Raw genomic sequence first — 23,257 nt, 5'->3', positions numbered from 1 at the left:
TCAGTAGAAGTTCTCACTGACACATTTTCATCCAAGGTACCCTTGGGAAAGATCATAACACTGATGAGTCATTTTTAAAAAAAAAAAATGATAAATACCCCAGGAAGAAAACCCAAATGAATAAAATGTTTTTTTCTTAGCCCCCTTAGCTTCTCATTTCTTAAACAAACATGTAGGTTGTGGAAAAGTTATTATGCCGTTTCAGAAGATCACTAAAATGTTTGGTGAAATCAAATCATAAAAATCAACCTCAGAACTCACTACTATGTTTAACCTCCCTGGCAGTCTGAATAATAAGTATTTTTACATTTCAAAGCGGTACATTTAAAAATACTTATTTTAAATTTCTTGCCTGGCCCCGCCTCCCAGCTTCACGGTTCCGCCCCCAGCTCGCATGGCCCTGCCCCGCCAGCATCTGCGTCCCCAACGCTCACATGCCGGGGACACAGATGCCGGGCGTAGCCAGGGGACAGATGCCGGGCGTCGCTGGACGACGCCTAAAGCACATAGGGCTCAGGGTTGCCGCTTTTGGTACTGAAAATTAACCCTGAGCCACACTCAGGAATACTGCCTGAGAAGTTAACAGTGGAAGTACAAGCACTTCCACTAGAACAATGTGAAGATCATGGAGAGATGAATGAAGTAATACAACCATCATGCTTAGTGTCTATCATACAAGACAGAGGGAGCTCCTATCAAAAGATTGTCCCTGATGGCACAAGATGACAATTCCAGGGTTCATTGGGTTCTAAATTTTTTAAGAGTGGTTCAAGGAACGTCATACATAATATTCACACATTGATTGGCCACCACAGAGCCCAAACCTTAACCCTATTGATAATATTTGGGATGTGCTGGAAAGGTCTATATAAAAATTTCTAATTCTTCCATTATCAATAAATTAATAAATAAACTCTTGACAAAAAATAATTGCAACTTTATGTCCAACTATATGAACCAGCAACTTCTGAGCAGACAACCAAAACAATTTTTTTACCGAAAATTTGTCAATAGTAAAGCAATCCTGAAGGGTCCTCAAAGCAAGTTTCCACTACTTACTTCTCCACACAGCTGAAATCTCACTTTATGCTTCAAATGTGGTTCAGATATTGGATGGCATTCAAGGTCCCAAAACTGGGTATAGTCTCCCTGGTCTTTGGGAAAAAAAGTAACTGCTATCTACAAACAAAAAGGAAAATAAAATTAAAATATGCATTTACCATAATCAGGGACTGACAGAGCAATATAATGTGTTACCTTTAACCTGTCATGTGCTGCAAGGACACCAGACACTCGGGAACACCTAAATACTGTGTAAGTGGCCCGATAAATATCATCACTGTGGTCAACTCCCTGAAACAAATATATAGACGTGTAAATCTAAAATTAATAAATGTCACATTTTATTTATTAGTATTGTATCTAAGTAAAACACAACAGCATTCATTAACATGCCTTCACATAAGGGGGTGCAAAGGATGAGAGATGCCATTTAACGTCTTCATCACCTGGGTTTGCCATTTCCAATAGTGTTTCTAAAAGGAATACATGAAACAAAGCTTAATAGGTGTTAAAAATTTCAACAAAAGTAAAAGCAAAACAAAAAAAAATTATCCTTTAGAAGGTAAATGTGCTATTTTTCAGTGTCCCTGAATTTCTTGCTGAGGCTGTGCACTGGACCAAACCCTAAATGCACTAGCTCTACTGCTCATTGGTTGTGCTGAAATTGATGGAAACTTTAAGGCAAGGCTCAAAACTAACTTTGTAACAACTCAGCCTACACAAGCTGGGCTGAAGACATTGACAAGGTCATAACTAACATTACTACAAAAAGAGATGACTGTTAAGGGTCATATTAAAGAGTCAAAAGCTGAAACTGCAAACTGTATTGCAGGGTAAAATCTTTGAGTTTGTGATACGGTTATTCTTCCACAGGATGAAAAGCAACTGCACTACCAAAAGAGAAATGTCTTTTCCAGCAACTGTGCCACATACCCCTAGGCACTTTTCCATGTTCAAGCAAGGTTGACTTTTGGTTGATGAAAAGCTAAGAAACTGGGAGGGTACTTTGAAGAATGTCAAAGAAGCTACCATGGATAAATATTTAGCATGAATTGTGACTACTGAAATAATTCAGACTTTCATTCATGGACACAGAAATAAGTAATAGATGCGGGCTTCTAATCTAGTGCTTAAATACAGACTGGTTACTTTCAATGGTTCAGGATATTTAAAAAAGTAAATTCACAGCAATAGTAAGCATAAGGGAGTTCAATGTATCAAAGCAGGTAAACCTTATTAGTGCCCAGTCTAGTATTGAAATAACTCAATTTGGACGTGATAGGGAAAGTGAGGAAAAGAATAAGCTTTTAAGGTGGGACTTAAAATGTTGTTAAAAAGATTTTTACTTTGTTCCAACTCAATGTATAAAAATCTCAATTATTAGAATATCTTCAATTATACAATCATAACATAGAAATGCCTATGTTTCTATGGTATGATTGTATAATTGAAGATATTCCAATATTTGGGATTTTTTTTATACATTAAGTTGGAACACAATAAAGTAAAAATCTTTTTAACTACATTTTAAGTCCCACCTTAAAAGCTTATTATTTTCTTCACTTTGCCTATCACGTCCTAATTATGGCCCTTGAGGACTACAGTACTGATCTATATAACTGGAAGGGTCAAATGTAGACACATGGTAGATGATTGTTGCCTGAAATGAATGGTTGCAATTGTCTCAGCTAGAAGATTTTTTCACAGACCTAAAACTTCTGCCTGTACAGGGCTTAAACAAGTTATTACCAGATGGAAAAAAGTCACTAAACACAACAGTTACCTGAGCTTTCTCCAGCTGCTGTTTTAGGAAATACAAGGGTACGATTCTTTATTTCAAGTAAAGCTGAAGTAGTTTTAGGCAGAGGTTTGGTAACATGAACAGGGGTTTCCAGACGAGGTGCAAGCATTGGAAGAGATTTTCGGACTCCATCTCTAGGCCCACTTATTGAGGTTCTGTCATTTATGTGAACTTTTACAATCTGCAAAAGTAAAGGAAGACAACTATTAGGAGAAAAATCACTAAAAGAAAATGACGATCCTTTCAAAGTGAGATGGAAATCCTCTTTTAGAGAGCCAATGTTCCAATTGAAAGATCAGCACACTACTTAGTGTTTTTTAATAAGCGTGGGAAGCACAAAGAAAGGCAAAAAAAAAACATTTTTGTCCCTAAAATTTCTGTATGATCCCTCACGTATCTATATATGTTAGAATTCAATTCAATAAGTTTATTTCAACCGGCTTTGGAAGAAATGGCCACAAAAAGTGTTTGATATTGTGCTATATTGATATTATACTTCAAAATAAAGATAACAGTCTATTTTTAAAAATACAATACAAAAAAAAAATGCATACCTTTTGTCTATTATCACAATGCACATAGATCTGGCCATTCCACGGAAGAACATTCTGCTTTTTAGACAGAGATGGGTTTGGGCTTACAAGTATTAGTGTGTGACTCCTGTGAAAGAAACAATACATTTGATGCATATTTTGCCAATGAACTATAAAATCGAACAGTAAAGGAAGTAGGACTTACTGTGGTGGAATGTTGCCATGCTGAGGTGTTACAGTAAGCCAATGAGCTGGCCAAGATAAATCAAACTCCAATGATATTGAAGAAGTGTTGTAGATCTGTATTTGACCAGTTCCAGCAAACTCATCTGGAATAGGATTGAAATAAAGAGCATCATATAAAATGTTGTGACCCTAGCACACAAAACCTCTGAATAACAAACTTTTGATTGCCTTAACGATATGTAAAGAAAACGATCACTGAGAACAAAGTGGTTCTTTTGGTTAATGATAAATATTTTAGGAAGAATTGTTAAAACTACTCCTGGTTTTGTGAATTAAGCACAATATATCAGGCAGAATTTCTGTTTTCGAAGTAAAAAGGAGCCTATGTGCCCCAAGTCTTTTAAATTCGAGTTGGTTTTAATAACCATTCCAAATGTTTCATTAGTGGAAAACTTCAGGGCTGGAGACACAAAGAAACTTTTTATAACCAATTATGACTCCACAATAAATTTTTATCATATTGTTAACATACAAAAATGAAATGCTTGGAAACAAAGCAGACATGCTAAAAAGATTTTGCATACTGGAGGGAGAGGGGACTGTTCCACCTTCAGGATATTTTACAACCCGTGGAGAAGAGGCTGTTCTCCTTTTCGGAACTCCAAGCCATGTTTGACCTTCCCCAAACTGCCTTTTTTGGGTACCTGCAGATCAGACATTACGCCCTCTCCCTCACCCAGGCACCCAGCTTTTCAAAGACTACTTCCTTTGAGAGGATATGCATGCTTGGCCATATACTAAAGGTCTGGTTTCCTCAATTTACCGTCTCCTTCATACTAGTGTACGAGGGATTTAGGGAAAATTTGCTTATATGAGAACTTGGGAATCTATTCTAGGCCGCTCTCTGGATAGTGAGGAGTGGTCAGACATATGGGAAGCAGCGCACAAAAGCTCCATCTGTACATTATATAAGGAAAACTTATACAAAATAATATTTCGATGGTATCACACGCCTGATGTATTACACAGGTTGTTCCCCGTTGTGGACTCTACCTGTTGGCGATGTGGGACACAGCGGGGAACTTTGGAACATGTGTTTTGGTACTGTCCTATTACTCAGAGATATTGGGACCGGGTCCATAAGCTGCTTCAAGATGTAACTCAACAACAGTTGTCACTGGACCCGCTTACCCATCTATTGGGGTTACCCTTCACGGGTCTCCCCAAACCTACTAGCAAACTGATTGCCCATGTCTTAGTGGCAGCTCGCACCCTGATCCCGACCAGATGGAAGTCCACTCTGCCCCCCTCTTTAGAGGATCTATATTCCCGTATACAGGATGTTCGCCTAATGGAATACCTTACAGCCCTTATACAAAACAAAGTGGATAGATTTGAAAGGATCTGGGATCCATGGGACACATTCGATGCTCAATTGCAAGTTTAGGGTTTAGTTGTGCTCAACCTGACCCGGTATACCTCAATAATGATGCCCACCTGCCCCCCTCTAACCCCCCCTCTTGTTGTTCATACGGGTTATTATTTTGATTGCTTATATGTACCTGTTTATTCTTTATTGTATGTTTTCTTTTTTCCCGTGATTGTTGTTTGTTTCAGCAATACCGGATGGGATTTTACTTTGGACTTTGGCCTTGATGTTACTTGACAATAACATTACTACCTTAGACGAGGACATATACTTTGATTGTTGGGTATTTTGCTACACCTGATGTTTATTGGTATTATGTATATTGATCCTATTCCTGTATTGCTGTACTCCTTGTTTATATTCAAAATTTCAATAAAAATTCAATTTAAAAAAAAAAAAAAAAAAAAACATATTGCATAGATTATATGACATGACACAAACCTGTAGTCAGAAGTTTTAATTGGAGGCACTCTGGCTGCACACTCCATGTATTTTCAGATCTGTTACCATCTCTTAAAGGTGCATCAGCATTTGACAATTGAGGTCCCTGAGGACCTTTAACAGGCAGAATGTCCAATGATGTATTACTAATGCTTCTTTGGGTATTTTCAGCCACTCTAAAAATAAAGACACAAGAAAACCTAGTTGTGCATATATTTGATCACATGATAATTTCATCACCAAAATACTCCATTGGTGCAAAAATTCTATCTCATTTCTGTTTCGCTCAAAAGACTTCATAAAGTCTCACTAATATCATTTAAAAAGACATTGTTATTTTAAAGTGATAACCTCATGCAAATTGACTCAACACAGGTTAACAATTACTGCACATATTAAGAGGTCTGAGGAAAATTCAGCTAGTTGATCCTTGTGAAATAACCATTCAGGAATTAAAAAAAAAAAAATAAGGAAAATAATGCATCGTAATGACTGTACTGCAGGCATCACAGATGGGTAATTTAGAAAATATTCAGTTACAGTTTACATTTATTTTAATGACTACAAGGCAAACTTTAGGAATTTGCCATAAAGTATTTACAGTAAAGAAAGCTGAAAACAGAAATGGTCGTTACAATACAATGAATCGTAGCTTCTTACAGCAAAGATACCGCTTACCAAAGAACTAAAAAAAAAACTAAGTCTATTTAAAGACCAATCTGTTGATATAAAGCAACAAACTTTGCATTGTGTGTTACATACACATTATCAGAATCTCCAGAAATATCAGCGCACTTTTCACAGACTCTGTAGTCATCATATTAGACAGACAGACCATACTCAAGGCATATGACATTTCTTACCTATTGAATCCTGTGCATAGAGAGGGTTGAACAGATGTTCCAGGTACGTTGAGATCTGTGCTTCCAACAACAGATAATAAAATTTTGCGCATATTTCCATAAAAAAGTTGGATGTCATTTGGTCTTTGCGGTAAATCATAGACTGGGAATAAAAACAAATATTCTGTAGTCAGACACAAGAATACATGCTGCTAAATTTTAAAAGAAAAAGATTTAGTACCATATATACCCGAGTATAAGCCGACTTTTTCAGCACCCAAAATGTACCCTCGGCTTATTCTCCAGTCAGTGCCGTGACAGATCTCCAGAAGAGCTGAATGACCTTGCCAGGAAGCCTTGCTGGTAGGCGACTGGTGGGAGGGTGTGTGTAGTGAAAGGCTGCTTGTAATAGGCTGGAACAGAGTAGGGTGTGGTCTGGTTGTTATGGGAGTTTTTGTGCATTCATAGTAACCACGTGTGTACAGAGAGAGCAGTGTGGAGTGCAATCAGAGTTCATCCCAGCAGGTACAATGGAGGAGTCTGCAATGCATTGCTTATAATAATGTGTCTGAGAGTATAGCCCTTTAGTAGTGGGTCAGGGCAGCGTGTGAAAGGGAGGATTCGTAACATGTTTATTTTGCTGCTTACAGAATAGGTTTCCCCTTATGTGACAAATAGACAAGAAATGAGGAAACTTGTCAGCAGGATGAACATTCTGAGATAATAACATCACAGAAAAGTCCAACCTTTCCACATTTCCCTGCAGTCTATGTTCCAAAGCAGAGAGTTGTATGTCCTTTCTCTATATGAGTTGTATATGTCCTGTGATCTATATTAGAGTTTATGGAAGAACTGCAAATTGACAAATGTAAAGGAACATTTTCCACCCTTGGCTTATACTCGAGTCAATCACTTTTTCCTGTTTTCCAATGCAAAAAAGGGAAACTTCGCTTATACTCGGATCAACTTATACTCGACTATATACGGTATATTGTCTTGAATGAACATATTTTAGGTTGGTATTGCAAAATTTATCTTCAAAGAGTGGCTTTCACATTTTAACATGCTTTCTTTTCCCTACTACAGTTATTGGATTACTGAAAATTTGCCACCAGAAGCAGCTCTGTATTCCATGCACAAGGCTCGTACTTAAATGTAAAAATGCATCTATTATTGGCTAGTAACCCCATTCCTTCAGGTACTCTGTTGTGTGGCCATTATCAAAAATGTGGCATAGACACTACTGTATTCAACAGAAAGGCTATACTATACAATTTAGCTTTTGCAAATTTGGAAGTGAATCTAACCTAACCTAAAAAAAAAAAAAAAATAACTTCAAAGTATTGTGTCTTGTGCAACATAATTTTCAAATGAGGCTTTCTACCTAAAGACAAAAAATGACAATTTAACCTTGCAATGTTATATATGCATTAATAGTTTTACCTTCACAGACCAGCTGTTCACTAGGGAACTCTTCATCAAATCTTGTACATTTTAACTTTGAATACTCTGCAATTACTTTTTGGGCCACTTCAGGCTTGTACAGTACTGCCCTAAAGTATAATAGATTATCAAAAACATACATGTGTTCAAACATTACAACACATAATATACATAATTATCAAAATGTCATTTTCAATTCAAGTATAAAAAAAAAAAAAAAAAAAAAAAAAAAGAAATGTATCAAAATTTAATTCTCCAAAGCTTCCCTCATACTATTTGAATCATCTTCTGTGTGCTGGTATTGAACGGGGGTTTTGCATTCTCATACAAGCCATACAATGGAAAAGAAAAAACCACTTGGAAGCAAGTCAACTGCATGTCAAAGGCATTCCAGTAAGGCATTCCAGTACGCAAAGCTAGTTCCAGTAAGTTAGGTGCAAGTTTTTACCATAAAGGTGGTTAAAAAATAATTATCTAAAAAAATACATCCCACACAAACAGCCCATCTAAATAATCAATAATTGGGAAAACATACCTGCGAAACTGTTGTCGGGATACCTCATCACCACAAAAAATACACACTGTACATAATTTGTTCAACTGATGACATGTTTCTTGACTTATTGCATTATAGGATATTGTAACCATCTATGTAAAAGAAAATAGAAGACAATATAAAGTGATTAAAAAAACAGACAAACCACCGTCATTTAAAATTCTAGAAAATGGGTTTTTTCTTCAGATCTTGCACCATTATTTAGAAAGCTGTTTTCAGCATATTTCACACTTTTGTTGCCCTTTAAGATTTGCTTTCGCTTCTCTTCACCAACCTAATAAACTACAAGAAAGCCTAACTGTCAGGATATTTTTTTAGTATTTTTGTTACTACCATATTTTACAAAAAATGCATTTAACTGCATATCTAAAGGATTTTTTCATGATGTTTTTAACTTTTAAAGTCAGACAAAGCAGGAAATAAGGCTGAAAATTGAATTAGTTTTTTTTCAAACAAACATTTATTTTAGGATAAAGGTTTCCCAAAGCACAAATGGCTAGCTAAAATGAAACAAAACAAAGGTTTGTCATTTTTTATACTGAGCCCTGTGTTTAGGGACTCATTTTAGTTCTGTCTAGTTAGTCTAGTTAGTAGAACTGACAACATTCAACAGACCTGAAAGGTAATATAAGAAGGTGAAATAAAAACAGCTCCTCAACATGTTGGGTAAATTTATAATACATATTAACAAGCTTTTTTTTTCAAAATATTTATATAACAAGAGGGTTTGTTTTATTTATTTCTTCATAGTTTACTTTAACTAGCCTTTACAGAAAGTGGTTTTCATTTCTCATAAAGAATCTGAACCACAAGAAAATTTGTTTGGTACTGGCAAATATCCACCTAAGCACAAAAAAGATTTTGACTGTTGAATTTCCAGTCCATCACCTATTACAATTCTACTGCTCCAAAGAGACTGGGGTATAACACTGATATCTGTCAATAACTTAGAATACCTCAACACTATAATGTAATTTTCTCGAACAGCAATAATTCCAAACTAGGGTTTTACCTTATGGGGCACAGTCTAATATGTTCAGTATCCTTACCTCTTGTGATCCTTCTTTCAAAACAAACTTGTCTGGAGTCAAAATTGCAACATTTGGGTCCATAACAACATTTTTTTCTACATCAGCAAAACAGACTGCTTTAACATAAGCAGCTCTGGAGCCTGTGTTCCTGACAGAAAATGTAGCTTTGCTTACTCTACCAGGCAAAACACCATTTAGAGCCACCATGTAGCTGTCGGACAATTTTTTCAAGTCTTCAAGTATTATGTTGCTTGTGCCACCATAGCCAGAAAGTGGAATCTAAACAGGAGAAAAAAAAATTACTTCGAGTATGCCAAAAATATGTTTAACATTTTTATCCACTTATGTGCCAATAAACAGATTTAGGGACACAAGCCAGACTGGTTATTTGCCAGACAGGGCATCCTCTTTAGGTATTTCAGTAATAACACCCAATGGCCAAAAAATATTTTGCAGTTCCCCTATTTCTCCTAGCGGAGTCATGTGAATATGTGAGTCTGTATACCAAATTCCACCAACAAGGCTTTTTGTTTTTTCTGGCACAATGTGAGTTTTATCATCATGCAAAAGACCGTAAAATAAAAATAAAAATAAAAATTACTCGCCCCCCTGACTTTTAGTAGTGTTACAGGTGGCCTGGTATTATCTACTGCTAGCCCCTACACAAAACAGTATGAAAATTAGAGCATGCCAAACATAAAAACTACAAAGAAATAGATACAGCCATTCAATTTCCCAGTAAGGACCAAAACATTTGGAATCAGTGAATTACATGAGACTTAACTGAAATCAATGGACTTGTCTAGAGTTGGACCAGAAATTTTAGTAGGATGTATGTATTAGGTGAAGCAAAATGACTTTGAATTTCATACTACAAAAACAAACATTTCAACTGACAAAGTAAACCTTAGTTTTTATAACAATGCCAGTTTTAAAAAAAAGCCAGTATAATGGAAAAGCACAAAGTGAAAAGGTAGTATACTGGTCTATAAAGCACCTTACAATTTTGCTTAGCAAGTCTATAAAAAAATAGGAAGACCCTTTAACATTTAAATCCCTGAGGCATGACCCAGGTTGAAGAGAGTAAATAAAACTTGTTTTATCCATATGAAGAAGCTGTGCCAAAATGCAGAAGAACCCTGACACATGACAATCCATAAACAAATAATCCTAATTACCACAAACGTACAGTAAACTTAATGCCTGGTTGAGAAGGCTTATTTCCTGACTGTTTAATTTCCAACTTCGCCAACATGCAGCCAACACGCGTAGGAGAAAACATCAAGTGGACGGCCGAATCTTCTTTAGGACGAATTGTGAGCTCACGATTGCTTGTCAAACGCTCTTCTGAACCAAATATACTTTGTAGCTACAGGGGAAAAAAAATTCCAAAAGTTGATCAAGCTAGTACTGGAATTAATTTACCAGAATATAGTGGGGAATTTAACAAATAATGAGAAAACAGTCATTAGACAAAAAAAAAAAAAAAAAAAACACTTGAAGGTCAGACAGTATACTATAACATGCCAAGACATACCTGTATCCTGTAAGCATAGGTCAAGAGTGGTAAAATAAAAGAGCCATGTACAAATTGTGTATGCAACCTAACCTGTTCACTATGGGTTTTTTTCAGAATTGTTCAAAGCCAATAAGTACGTAGTAGCTCTCCGGCAGGATGCAGCATCATCCTGAAAAAAAAGACTACCACCACCAAACCCACTACTGCATGACTGAATGGGAAAAGGGTCATGTACACCTGTGCATTTACTGTAGGGGCAACGGCTCTCAGCTATCCTGGCCTTTTACTCCACTTGCAATCATCTATCATCAATTCGTGTGGACCAACAAAAATTTCAGCATAATTTTATTTGGCCATTGCAGGTTTGTGATTCAACACTAAATATTACTTTCATATAATTTTCGATTGTCCATGACTGCTTTTCTTTGGCCCACTGTATCCTTGTTTTCTTCATTTTTGGAGGTATGTTTTAAAGTGCCAGAATGTTCAGGTGTTAAATATTTTGTGACACTCTGATTGGCTTCTTTGCAAGAAAGTAAAAACCGTTGGAATGACCATTCTCCTGGAGTAGTGATTGCATAATTTTTGCCAGGCGTTGTAGAAATTTCAGTGCTTTCTTGCCACTGTCCGAGAATTAGCCAAATCTGCACACGTTTTGGATTAATGCAGTTATCAGATAAGCCTAAAAGACAAACAACTCAAACTTTCTGCAGTGGAAGGGCAGCCTACATGTGCTCTTTGCAAAGGGTCCGTTAATGATGCTATACACACAGGCATCCTTTTAAGGAGACAATTTAACCACATTAGATGCCGTGTTGAACAGACATGAACCATCACCACATGCAACAGTTCTAATAAATGTTACAGCATATTACCTCTTAGAAAGTCTGACACTAGTCTGGTTTTTATACATCATACACAGCGATTATAATATTCTGTGACAAATTACATTTCATCAACCACAGTAAAACACTAAAAGAGGAAAGAACAGGAAAAAACACCTGAAAGCAGTCTTGGTCCTGACCCCTTATTATTAGACGAAGCTGCTGGCTTGAAGTTGTCGACATGTTTCTTAGTATCAGTTTTTGCTGTCTGTAAAGAAAAATGGAAAACATTCATTGCAGATATCTTGAGAATGAAAAATAATTTTTGAATATAAATAGGAAAGCAGGGCTTCAACACTTAGGAGTGCATTTGCAAACTTTCTTCATGAAGTTTTTCCACCTAGTTTTAAACCTTGCATACTTTTCCTTTTTCTCATTCACTGACAAAGAACTTGGCAGTTCAACTTGTCAGGAAATTGAGCCAGCTTCATGCAACAGAGGTAAAGACTTACACTGCTCTTCCAACACCAACTCCTCCCCATGCTATAAATTGTTTGTTGGATAAAATTGAAGGAACATCGGAGTGACGTGTGACAGTAGAATCTGTGCTTCCTGAAGCCTCAATGTCTCCTATTAACATCACTTCATACTGTGGGCCTGCTGGCTGGACCTTTATTTTCAATACACTGCAGGTAACAAAGAAAGGGGGGTGGAAGCATGAGAGAGGAGCAATGACAGTCTGTCAGAGCAATAAAATGAATTTGTCTTGGCAAACATACCACTCTTTTGGTTTTGAATTATGTGGACAGAACTTAATTGCAACAAATTGTTCTTCCCCAGGTGCAAGAAACAAATCTTCAGGGTCTACTGAAAAACCATCTTCATTTGGACACTGTGAAAGAAAAGCATAATTAAAACACAATGAACCAATTTTTTTTGTAATTACAGTATATGCAAAAAAAGGATGAAATTGATAAACCTTACCAAAATATTTAAATGAGCAGCAATATTTCCTGCATTTTTCAATGGCAGCAGTTGTTTGGCAGATGATCCAACAATACAGTTTAAACGAATAGTCTTTGGTAAGAAAAAAAAAAAAAAAAAAGCAAAAAAACGAATTTAGAATTTAATATCTACAAATACATATGCCAAAGCTGAGCTGAGCGGAGAATGCGTATTCACATTTACAATAGCTGGTTCAAAGACAACCAAGGAAGATGAAGAAATGTGTTACAGCATAGCTAAAATGTTATTTAGACATAAGAAATGCAAATTAAAGTATAAAAATTTGTTCTATCTAGAAAACTAAAGTAGTCCATTACTCATAAATAGTGCAAATATGTTTGATATGTGTCCCTTATTTGGTAGGCACTAGAAAACGTTTTCTTATGCAGAACTACAAAAACAAAGAACCTAAATTGTAAACATTTACGTTGTAAACTGTTTAAAGTTAGAAAAAAATAAGTAAATGATTAAAGAAAACACATCTCTAATTTATTAGTATAGGTTACAATTGGGACAACTGCAGCTCCAAACTCTAAGATCACAAAAGACCACCGGGGCATTAGAAGGCAGTAAAGTTCCAAATGGCTGCTAATCCCCAGCACAGAGAGGATAAAAAGGTAAGCTAAAGGCCTTCCCTGTCATTGCCTTGGCACAGCACTTGTAGCATGAAAAGTTGTTTGCATAAAGAATGATTAGCTGCATACTGAACACACACAAAGTTACACATGGTGTTAATAAATTGCCTACTGAATAACTAATTAGCTATAATTCCCAACCCAGAAGGTGGTAACACAACCCCTGCAACTTTTCAAAATGAGGAAAAATACTTTTCATGCACAAAGATCATAAAGAGTTCATGTTTTGTACTTTTACTGTACCTGCAAGTCTTTAGGGGCATGTATTCTTGCACAACCAACCCGTGCTCTTAGTGGGACACTTTTTAGCATGCATGCAGGTCCCGGGCTGTCGATTTCAATGTCAACTCTTGCTGTAAACTCTTCTGGAGGGCCAAGGGAACCTATCAACAAATGAGAAGAATCTGGTTTTAAAATACCTTTTTAATCAATTACCCAGCATAACATCAACTTAAATGTTTTAAAGAGGAGGAAGTACATAGTTTGCCTCAAAAACTGGTATTGCCTCAATTAACAGAAGTTATTCCTGGAAGGAACTTTGCTGTACACTGGTCTCTGGTGATTTTGTTTTTAGTCACTACTTCAAGCAAAAATTCCTCAATTCCAAAAAGACTACAATTTCCTTGCATAATCTACCTTAAATCAAAATCACGACTTTTTGAGTCACTTTCGCTAGTGTTTTTTAAATGTTAAAATAGATATTTTCATTTAAACTTGAACTTTCGGATAAACAGCCTCACATTTAAAATCGATCACATTTTAAGATAAGAGGTGCTTCTCTTTATAAAAAAAAAAAAAAAACAACTATATTTTACCATTGATCTCTCCATGTTTAATGGAAAACTGCATTTGTTTGCTCTTATGTTTATTTTAGACAGCAAAAACTTATGTGGCACACCTCCCATTATGATAATAAACAGTATTTATATAGCGCCAACATATTATGCAGCACTGTACATTAAATAGGGGTTGCAAATGACAGATACAGACAGTGACACAGGAGGAGGAGAGAACCCTGCCCCAAAGAGCTTACAATCTAAGAAGTGGGGGAAGTATCACACAATAGGAGGGGGAATATGGAATTGTGGGAAGTAGAGAGGTTTTTAGAAACAGAAGCAGACAGGTAAGGCAAGTTTGATAAAAATGGGTTTAAATAATTTTCCCAAGTATTCCCATACATGAGCAGTTATTGGTATGTAATGCTTTCCTACAACACGATTACATGAAACATGAATGATAAAATAAAGACATAAATAAAATATTGCTATAAGCATAGTTATAAGCTTTACCATTTAGTGTTTCATTCTCATATATAGAATTTAAATATTCAACATAACATACATTATATGACATACCTGAAGAGTTGTAAGTTTGTGGTGCATGAAACACTATCCACACTGCAAAATATTCAGGGTCCTAAATAGGAAAAATTTTTAAGTTTCATAAAATGGAGATTTCATTAAAACTATAGGTATTAGAACCTGATATACTATATTAGCGTTAGACAGAGTTCACACATTAGGTCGATCCTTACAGATTTTCAATCTGTGATGTTAAAGAACTCCACACTCGAGCTATCAATATTGCATGTCTGCCAAAATTGTTTAAAGCACCCACTCTACTGAATTTTGAATGTATTTTATACTATAAAAAATAGACAGGAGTGCAGATCTAAAAAGTAATCATTGGCAAACAACTCCAATGTGAGTAGGAATGAAGGTTAATGAATAGAAAAAAGGAATTCACCTAATGTTTATATGGGTTATTGAAGGTAGACTTTTTTATATTTGATCTTGCCTTAAACTGAAATAGACTTAAACATTAACATTTTTTTTTTAATCTTGATAGCAGAAAACATGAGGCATTTAGAATATTTATTTTATATTTAATTTGGGTAGAGAATTTTTGTTGACCGACCTAGTGCCTTACCTGGCCATCATATGATGCTTGCATAACATGACTTATGACAGAAGGCAAAGACATCTTAGAAATAGGATCTGTATGTACAGCAAATTCTTTTACTAGGTTAACAGGATCTTTGGAAAAAGCAAAGCAACGCCATGCAGTAGCATTCTAGAAAGAGAAAATGTCATGAATATCAATTTAGGACCTTAATACATTTCAAATCAAACAAAATAATTTTCTTTTGCAAGAGTTAACCCTACATTGAGAACTTTTCAAGGATTCTGACCACTCAAAAGAGTAAGCTTTATAACTTTCTGCCCTCTTTTATTTATCCAAAATGTCAAAGTAACACAAAGCTCTGCCTTCACAGGAAGTTGTTTAAAATAATGAACAGAAGTGTCGCACAGCTGCCTGGCTTTTTATCTTTGAGTTCTTCTTTCTCTCTAAAACGAAGTTGTCCCAGTATCTCTGCTAAACTGGTTCCATAAGCCAACAGACTGGACCTCTAGCCTTCTTACAGACCGCTGTTTGTTTAGCTCAGATAAAAATCACATATTCAGATATTATTTTTTTCCATATTGACAAACCAAAACCTGGCATTCTTTGGCATAGGAGAGCAGGTAACCTCCATCAATATATCATTCAAGGGTTTAGCAGCCAATTGCCAGGTCTGAGCACCATCACATATCCGAGGAGTTGATGTCACTGCTTGCTACCACTAGACTCACACCGGAATTCACTGCCAAATGAAATTGTGGCAGAATCAAGGAATAATTTTAGTATCACTAGGTAACCTTCATATACACACTGTGATTATACCCTAAAAGGAACCTATTAGCTTTGGAGGTAAATAAATAAAATAGATATGGTGTCTGAATTAATTTTGTATGCTGTCTTAGTTCGTGTCTGCTGCAGGCATGATAAAATTTGCACAGTATGTTTTCCCCAAAGCAACCTGTGAAATCATAAAGTTAGATTTTAGGTAGCTGTGTGTCATTTGTAAACACAGCTGGGAACTGCCCAGGCACTATGATGTTTATGATTGTGTAATGAGCTGTTCATGTTGGTAACAAAGTAGATGCTGACCCTGAATAAAGAGGACATCTGATGAGAGAAGCAAATAAAAGGAGGAGACTACGCATATTTCTGTGAAAGGTAACGCAGATCTCTAAAGCACAGATAACATAAAATTCATTGTTTCCAATAAATGCTTTGACTTTATCTACAACCCTGGCACCATTCCAATGGACACATGCTAATATGTTCACTATAGTGTTGGGTGAAAATCAGACAAATTAGCTTTGTTTTTTGTACATACTTTGACAGTTATTCCTCTTTCCTGTTTCTGCCACAGCCATACAGAATATACAGGACAATAGTATGTGAACGCAGGACACCAAAAATGTACATTCAACTGAATGAAATTGAACACACAGGAACGAAGAAGGAATGCACAGCTTTTTCAATGACAGTCTAATCTGGGGAAAACAATGCAAAAATGCAATGATTCCAATCCGCCTGATCCTCTGCATCCTCTTCTACCATCTCTTGTGGTTCAGGTGCTTTGTTCTCATATATATATATATATATATCAAACACAAATGTTTCATAATATGTATCATGTGGAATTATTCACAAATCTATAAATTTGGCATGCAAATTTTTAAACCAATTTAATACCAACATACTAAACTCCTGTAACAAACAAATGTTTACAGTTCTATGAAGGTAACATCTGACAAGAAAATGGAAAAAAAAATATTAGATACTAATCTACACTGCAATTTAACACTAAACTACTAAGACTAAACTATTAAGGTTCAGAAACTTAAATAACTAATAAAAACCTGCATCTACAAATTTTGTATAGAATGCGTTCTACTCTTCCTCACTGTATGGATGTGTAGTTTAATTATAGTGAGCCACCTCCAGGTAATGTTTAAATATAAATGGGTAAAGAAAAAAGAAAGGTTTGAGGCTCAAAGGTTTTACATGCAAAAAGTGAAGTGTATTAATTGATTTTTAATACACATGAACATATAATATTTCAACTTCTGTCCTGTCAATATTTCACAACACAGAATAATTGTACATACTATATATAGTGAATCGCATCAAAAGATTATTGAAGTAACCATATAACTGTTCAAATGACCGTGCTGTGGCGCACAATAATCCGACTCGTTTTGCCACATAGGGCTTCCTCAGGGATAGATAATAATGTGTGCTTAACGGCCCGTAGTTAGGAAACATGCCCACATAGGGGAGTGTATGTGGGGAGTCACTGCTGGTGATAATGCTAGTGTTTAACATTTTGGCAAGGAATAGGGTGTGTCTGCTAGGTAAGGTGAAAACTGATCTTTGCATCCATTAACAGAAGTAGGTAGGATACAGGGTATCTTCCTTACGGATGTGGGTTAGTGGGTCACTTGCAGAAGTCAACAACGTTTGGATATAAACCTGGTGTATCAAGTCACTTGATGCTGGTAAAGTGGAGAAGATAGGACGGTTCCTTCCTTTTGACTATGGGTTTGACAGGTAACTCGCAGGTGTAAGCAGCATTTGAAAATGGAGAGTACAGCAGCCTTTAGTGAGAGTTTCCCTTTTAGATGTAGAGGTTTTGTAGGTCTCTTGCAGAGATCAGCAGCGTTATGGAGCATGCAGCAGCCTGCAGGGCTGTTCTATTATGTTCATGTGTTTTTGATAGCTTATGTATAAAATAACCAATCAATACACTTTTTTTTTTTTTTTGCATGAAAAAGCCATTTTGAGCCTCAAACCTCTTTCTTTTTTCTCTACCCATTTATATCTACACCTACAAATGTCAGTTAAGGGTGGGATCAAAAGAAGTTATGTAAAATGTGTTTTTACATATTTGACTGATGATGTACATGCTCTTATCCTTCCCATAAGTGGTCGTCATCGACTTTTTACCTTTGAATCAAATTCAAGAACTTAACTTTCTAACCTGGTAAAAAAAAAAAAAAAAACACTCCTCCTGCCGCTCTCTCTGCTCCTTTAATGACCAGAGAGAGCTTCCTCACTTATAACCTCATCACAGCTCCAGGAATTTTCTAGAGCTGCCCCAACTCTCTGGAATGGTCTTTGTCGTCCTATTCAGCTTGCTCCCACTTTCCGCTCATTTACTCCACTAACAGTAATCCTGAGGTCGGTGTGGATTTTACCTGCAAATAGCAGTAGTCCCGAGTAATCCCGGTAATCACACATGGCTTTAAACTAAAAAAAAAAAAAATACACTTACCGTATTTTTCGGACCATTAGACGCTCCGGACTATAAGACGCACCAGGTTTTCCGCACGGGAAAACAAGAAAAAAAAAATTCATTTGATTTCCCCTTAAATGCTACTGTACAGTTATATTAAATGTTTCACTATTTCACTTTTTTTTTTTTTTAACAGATTGTGTTTTTTTTAATTAGTTTATTAATAAATTATATTATACATATTTTGGTAAGTTATGCCTAAAAATTGTAGCCTACAATGTAAAATAAATTTCTATGCAACAAAAATGTAACGCTTTTTGCATGGAAATTTGGACGGAATTAGAACGCTAGGTAGGTTCTAGGTAGGTTAAAGCACTCAAAACCCATTTTTTTTTCTTTTTCTTTCAAAGTTGCCTACCTATCATCTTCTGTCTTTTGGAACCGCCACTACCTCCCACCACTCCATATCTCCCCTATCTCCTATCTTGTGTGTTACTTCCCCCACCTCCTAGATTGGAAACTCTTCAGGGCAGGGTCTTCTCCTCCTCCTGTGTCACTTTCTGTATTTGTCATTTGCAACCCCTATTTAATTTACAGCGCTGCATGAATACTGTAATAATAATAATATATAATTATCAGTTGATCAATGACCTGGGATACTGGCCACCCAATGACTACTTCATGTAGGAGAGTCTTTTAAAACAAGACAAATTTACAGTAGGCCAAGGCTGTGTCCTCACCTGCCCTTGGTTAACTTTACACTTTTGTGAAGTTGTTTATTTTAGAAAGAAAAAAAGTCAAAACACAAATAACAGGACTTTAGTGTTAACACTTACAGCACTAATAATAAGTCTGATAGGCACTGTAGCACGAGTTCTATTAACCAATTTCAGAGGAAGAGTTTTCCAACTGCCAGATGATAGATCACCAAAGTCTAAGCCTTCCCATTTTCCTGTGTCTACCTGTATAGATAGAACAGGAGCATTAACATCTATTATAATAATTAAAAAAAAAAAACAAAAAAAAAAAAACATTAACAGGTAAAAAATATGTATGCATCACCAACCCTAAAGCAACTCTATAATCTGCCCAGCACCAGGATAAAAACTTATATTGAAAGTTCTCACTGTAATAGAAGTAATTGGAATGGTCAAGGATGAAGTTTAAATAACACCGTAAACCTTAAACTAAAAAACAAAAAATAAAAAGGGAAACCTTGCATTTATAGTCCAAACTGGTTTAAAATGCATCCATGCTTCATCAGTCAGCTAAACCTATCCATAAACATATCCATTAAAAATTACCAAAATTACCAAAATAATTACCCGTATCTGAAGATCGAATGTACAGCACTTATACAATTCAGAAGCCTTGCTTTTTTTTGCCCTTAAAATGTACATTTAGCCATATAAAATAATAGACTTAAGGTTACCTCAATCAAAGGATATTCTGAAACTGCAGCAAGAAGAACTTTGGAAGCCATAGTTTCTGCCCTTACAATTGTCTCTGTGTCAGCAGAAACGGGCCAAGATGACACACTTAGAACACACTGGAAAAGCCCAGGCCTCTGGGGCAGAAGGAGAATCTTTATGTCTTCGGCTGCACGAGGCCCAATTATTGTCTTGTTCTTAAAAACCAGACACTGGTGAGACCCAATGTCAATCTGCAGGACATAAAAATATCAGTTTCAAAGACAAAATATCAATAGATAAAGTAATAGCCTGATTTATCGCTAAATTTTGAATAATCACTATTCTCAAACACAATCAAAATGGCAAAAATATAAGTCAATGAAAGTTTAAAGCAACACAAGAAAGGTCAATTTAAAAACAGAACTCTACAATATTTTAGGCAGCAACTCTAAGGTGGCGAAAAAAATGTTAATACTTTATTAGCCTGTACAGGAGCATGGAAACTAGCAATGCTGACAATTCCTTCTAAACATACTAGCTCTATTGGATTTGCAATGATTAGCTTGGATTCATACAATATGTTCAGGCATAGTAACCTGCTTCTTTCCCTTAGTATACATAGCATTTTTCATTTCAAAAGAGCACAAAAAATATCCCCCAAAAAATAAAAAACCACAGCCTTTGCTAAAAAGATTGTTTGCCTGGCTGTTATGCATTACAATTTTCTCCACAGGGCACCCACCCAGCTGTTTACTGCAGTAGGATGGTAGTAAGATGACAAAAATATAGGAAATACTGGAGACCTATAGCAACAACTGGAAAGAATGAATTTGTCATGTGTTGTCCCGCACACTTGTTGGCCACCCACCAACAGCTTTTTCCCACTGAACTTAAAGAAAATATCTGGGGGGAACATTGCACTGGCTTTTTTACTTTGTCACTAATGTCACAACTTCAAAACGAGCACAAAACTTTAGGCCTTTAGTCAGCCATGCAACTAGCATTTTCAGAGGGTCAGCAAAATATTTTCATGGGAGGGAGTGTACTCCAAAATTCTTAGAAAAGAACACATTTTTAACTTTATCTTCTGAAGACTCAGGCATCAGGGAGCTGTCAGCCTGGCACCATAACGAGTTGAAACCCAACAAGTCTTCATTAGGGGCATTTAATTTTACTTATATGAAAATATCTTCACACCATTTTTAGGTCTGAATCCTGAGGCTTTTTTCATGGTCCAGTTAATGTTAGGCGTTGCATCTGGTTAATACCATAGCAAAACATATATTACTAGACAATTCAGTTTTTTTATTTGCTCCCAAAATAAAATGACAGTTAAGCCCACCTAACTTTAGCATTCAGATGCAAACCCTTAGAAAACCATAACAGGCAGGTAATGTGGCACCACTTACTTTTTCTCCATTTATTGCAATAGTGAGAACTCCAATATTAACTTGCATCCATCTTTCATTTGGATTAAAAATATTCAGTGATGTTTGAGATGCAATTCCAACACAACAAGAACTAGGGAAGGTGATTTCTTCAGGGACCAAAATTTGTCCTTTAATTTGAGGGAGGGAAAAAAGTTTATAATCAAATACATTAAAAACACACACTGATAAGCCATCCAATAAAAACAATAAATATCTAAAAAATAAACACACACATAAATATACACAAATGTTTATCAAGTTATACTAAAACTATTTTGAAATTATAATGCATATATTTTACCATATCCAGATGACATTCTTGAGGGTGCCCATTGAGAAAATGCAGTTGTTCCAGGCTGACTTTCAAGTAGATGGATATGGTGGTCAAGGTTCTGATTAGTTGCAGTGTGGCTACTCATTGGCAAAGTAGGTAGCAGTCCTTGGCCAATATTTGTATTCAAGGAAACTCCAGTCATTGCATTTTGTGTTTGTAAGTTACAGCTAGGGTATCCTGTAGAAGCTCCATACAGACCTGTGTTTCCCCCTGGAAAAGCTGACATCGTATTTACATTTCCTAAATATTGTCGTGTAAATTGAGTGTTGGAGAATGGTTGTCCAGAAAGGAGAGAAGATCCTGTAGGTGGTGGTTTCTGTACATCACCTTCTGCTACAACTGGTTTAAAGCCAGGAACACAAACACATTGATTACCAGTAATCGTCTGCATTACACCGTATTTCTCCAGCAGAGCAGACTGAGGAACACATGCAGGAGGTATTACTTGACTTGATTTTGTGACATACTCTTGCCAAGTATTATGGTTTTTACCACATACAGATATTGGATCGGGATCAAATTGTTTAGGGTCTCCTGCTTTACAACCAATTCCATTGGCTATTACAGTTCTGGATGCAGAAGGACTTCTACTCAGTTGTTTTGTAGGCTTGTTGGTTATCTGACTTTTGTTATCTTTCCAAGAAAAATTGTCATTCTGTGCAAGCTGCATTTCTGTTGGTGTAGGACTGGCTCTCACTATAGTTGTGCTCAGCTCAATTGTATTATTACTCTTCATAAGAACAAACAAAACAAAAAAACAAGTAAATAAGCAACTTTAAAAGATCATACTAAACACATGAAATATAAAAATGGTGTTTCATTTATTATGAAAATTAAACAAAAGTCAATCCAAGGTATAAGTACAGTTTGCAAATAGGACAGAGAGGATAACCAGTTCTGTACAAAAACTTATCACTCAGTAATCATTAAAAAATGTTACTTCTAGTTACAGGCTTTCATGATCCAAAGGTAGTTCAATTGTATGGGTGACTAAATTTTTTACTAGATTGTTTTCCTATTTCAAAGTACTTATATTTCACTTTGATTAACAAATTTGCAGCGTTTGTGTATACTATAGGCTGATTTATGTATGGAGACTTGCGAAATTATGGGGTGAAAAAGTATATTTGTTATTCTAAGCAAAGAATAGAGACCGCTCCCCAGATTGTCATGATCACGTGTGTGTGTTCAGATATCGTGATGCTGGTGCAGACTGGAGAGCACATTCAACTCACCCTGTAATACTGCACAAAACAAAATACGTAATCGCTAAACTCCAGGATGGAATTCATACAATGCCTCTATTACTAAACCCTGGTTTGGATGAAACATCAGGGGATTCTTCTCATCTAGAGATGTATTGTGGTAACTTCCTACATGTATCAAATCTAATACTAAATTGAATGCTTTGACTGAAGCTTAGTGTTAATGGATCCTTGTTAGCGTAAGCAACCATTAGAAAACTGCACTTTGTTAAATGGTATTATAAACACAGGGAATGTACTGGCACTTTGTTAGTGCATAAGGCTGGAATGGGGAGGAGCTGTGTCCAATTTCTTCGCTTTATACTGAGAAAGGTGAAAAAGCCACTTTTTCTTTTGATAAACTACAAAAGTTTCAAATTATTATATATATTCATTTATTCT

The 23,257-nt window shown here is 36.0% G+C and overlaps 1 protein-coding gene across 1 annotated transcript in view; it reads right to left on the bottom strand.

Moving 5' to 3' along the window:
* Positions 1-12: 12 nt before the first annotated feature.
* CEP192 (centrosomal protein 192) overlaps positions 13-23,257 on the bottom strand; it is a 78,718-nt gene continuing 55,473 nt past the window's right edge. Inside the window, exons 31-52 of the mRNA XM_072413353.1 lie at positions 21,579-22,341; positions 21,257-21,405; positions 19,868-20,098; positions 19,272-19,397; positions 15,237-15,380; positions 14,663-14,723; positions 13,551-13,690; positions 12,652-12,744; positions 12,447-12,559; positions 12,180-12,353; positions 11,845-11,935; positions 10,514-10,693; positions 9,343-9,603; positions 8,273-8,385; positions 7,738-7,847; positions 6,316-6,457; positions 5,453-5,628; positions 3,602-3,725; positions 3,418-3,523; positions 2,846-3,044; positions 1,060-1,535; positions 13-41 (exon numbers count right to left, since the gene is read on the bottom strand). Coding sequence (XP_072269454.1) covers positions 1,447-1,535; positions 2,846-3,044; positions 3,418-3,523; positions 3,602-3,725; positions 5,453-5,628; positions 6,316-6,457; positions 7,738-7,847; positions 8,273-8,385; positions 9,343-9,603; positions 10,514-10,693; positions 11,845-11,935; positions 12,180-12,353; positions 12,447-12,559; positions 12,652-12,744; positions 13,551-13,690; positions 14,663-14,723; positions 15,237-15,380; positions 19,272-19,397; positions 19,868-20,098; positions 21,257-21,405; positions 21,579-22,341 — 3,585 coding nt within the window. The 3' untranslated portion in view covers positions 13-41; positions 1,060-1,446. The remainder of the gene's footprint in view (positions 42-1,059; positions 1,536-2,845; positions 3,045-3,417; positions 3,524-3,601; positions 3,726-5,452; positions 5,629-6,315; positions 6,458-7,737; positions 7,848-8,272; positions 8,386-9,342; positions 9,604-10,513; positions 10,694-11,844; positions 11,936-12,179; positions 12,354-12,446; positions 12,560-12,651; positions 12,745-13,550; positions 13,691-14,662; positions 14,724-15,236; positions 15,381-19,271; positions 19,398-19,867; positions 20,099-21,256; positions 21,406-21,578; positions 22,342-23,257) is intronic.

The sequence above is a fragment of the Pyxicephalus adspersus genome, chromosome 5, assembly GCF_032062135.1.
Source record: "Pyxicephalus adspersus chromosome 5, UCB_Pads_2.0, whole genome shotgun sequence".
Taxonomy (NCBI): domain Eukaryota; kingdom Metazoa; phylum Chordata; class Amphibia; order Anura; family Pyxicephalidae; genus Pyxicephalus; species Pyxicephalus adspersus.
This window is presented reverse-complemented; position numbering and strand designations above follow the sequence as displayed.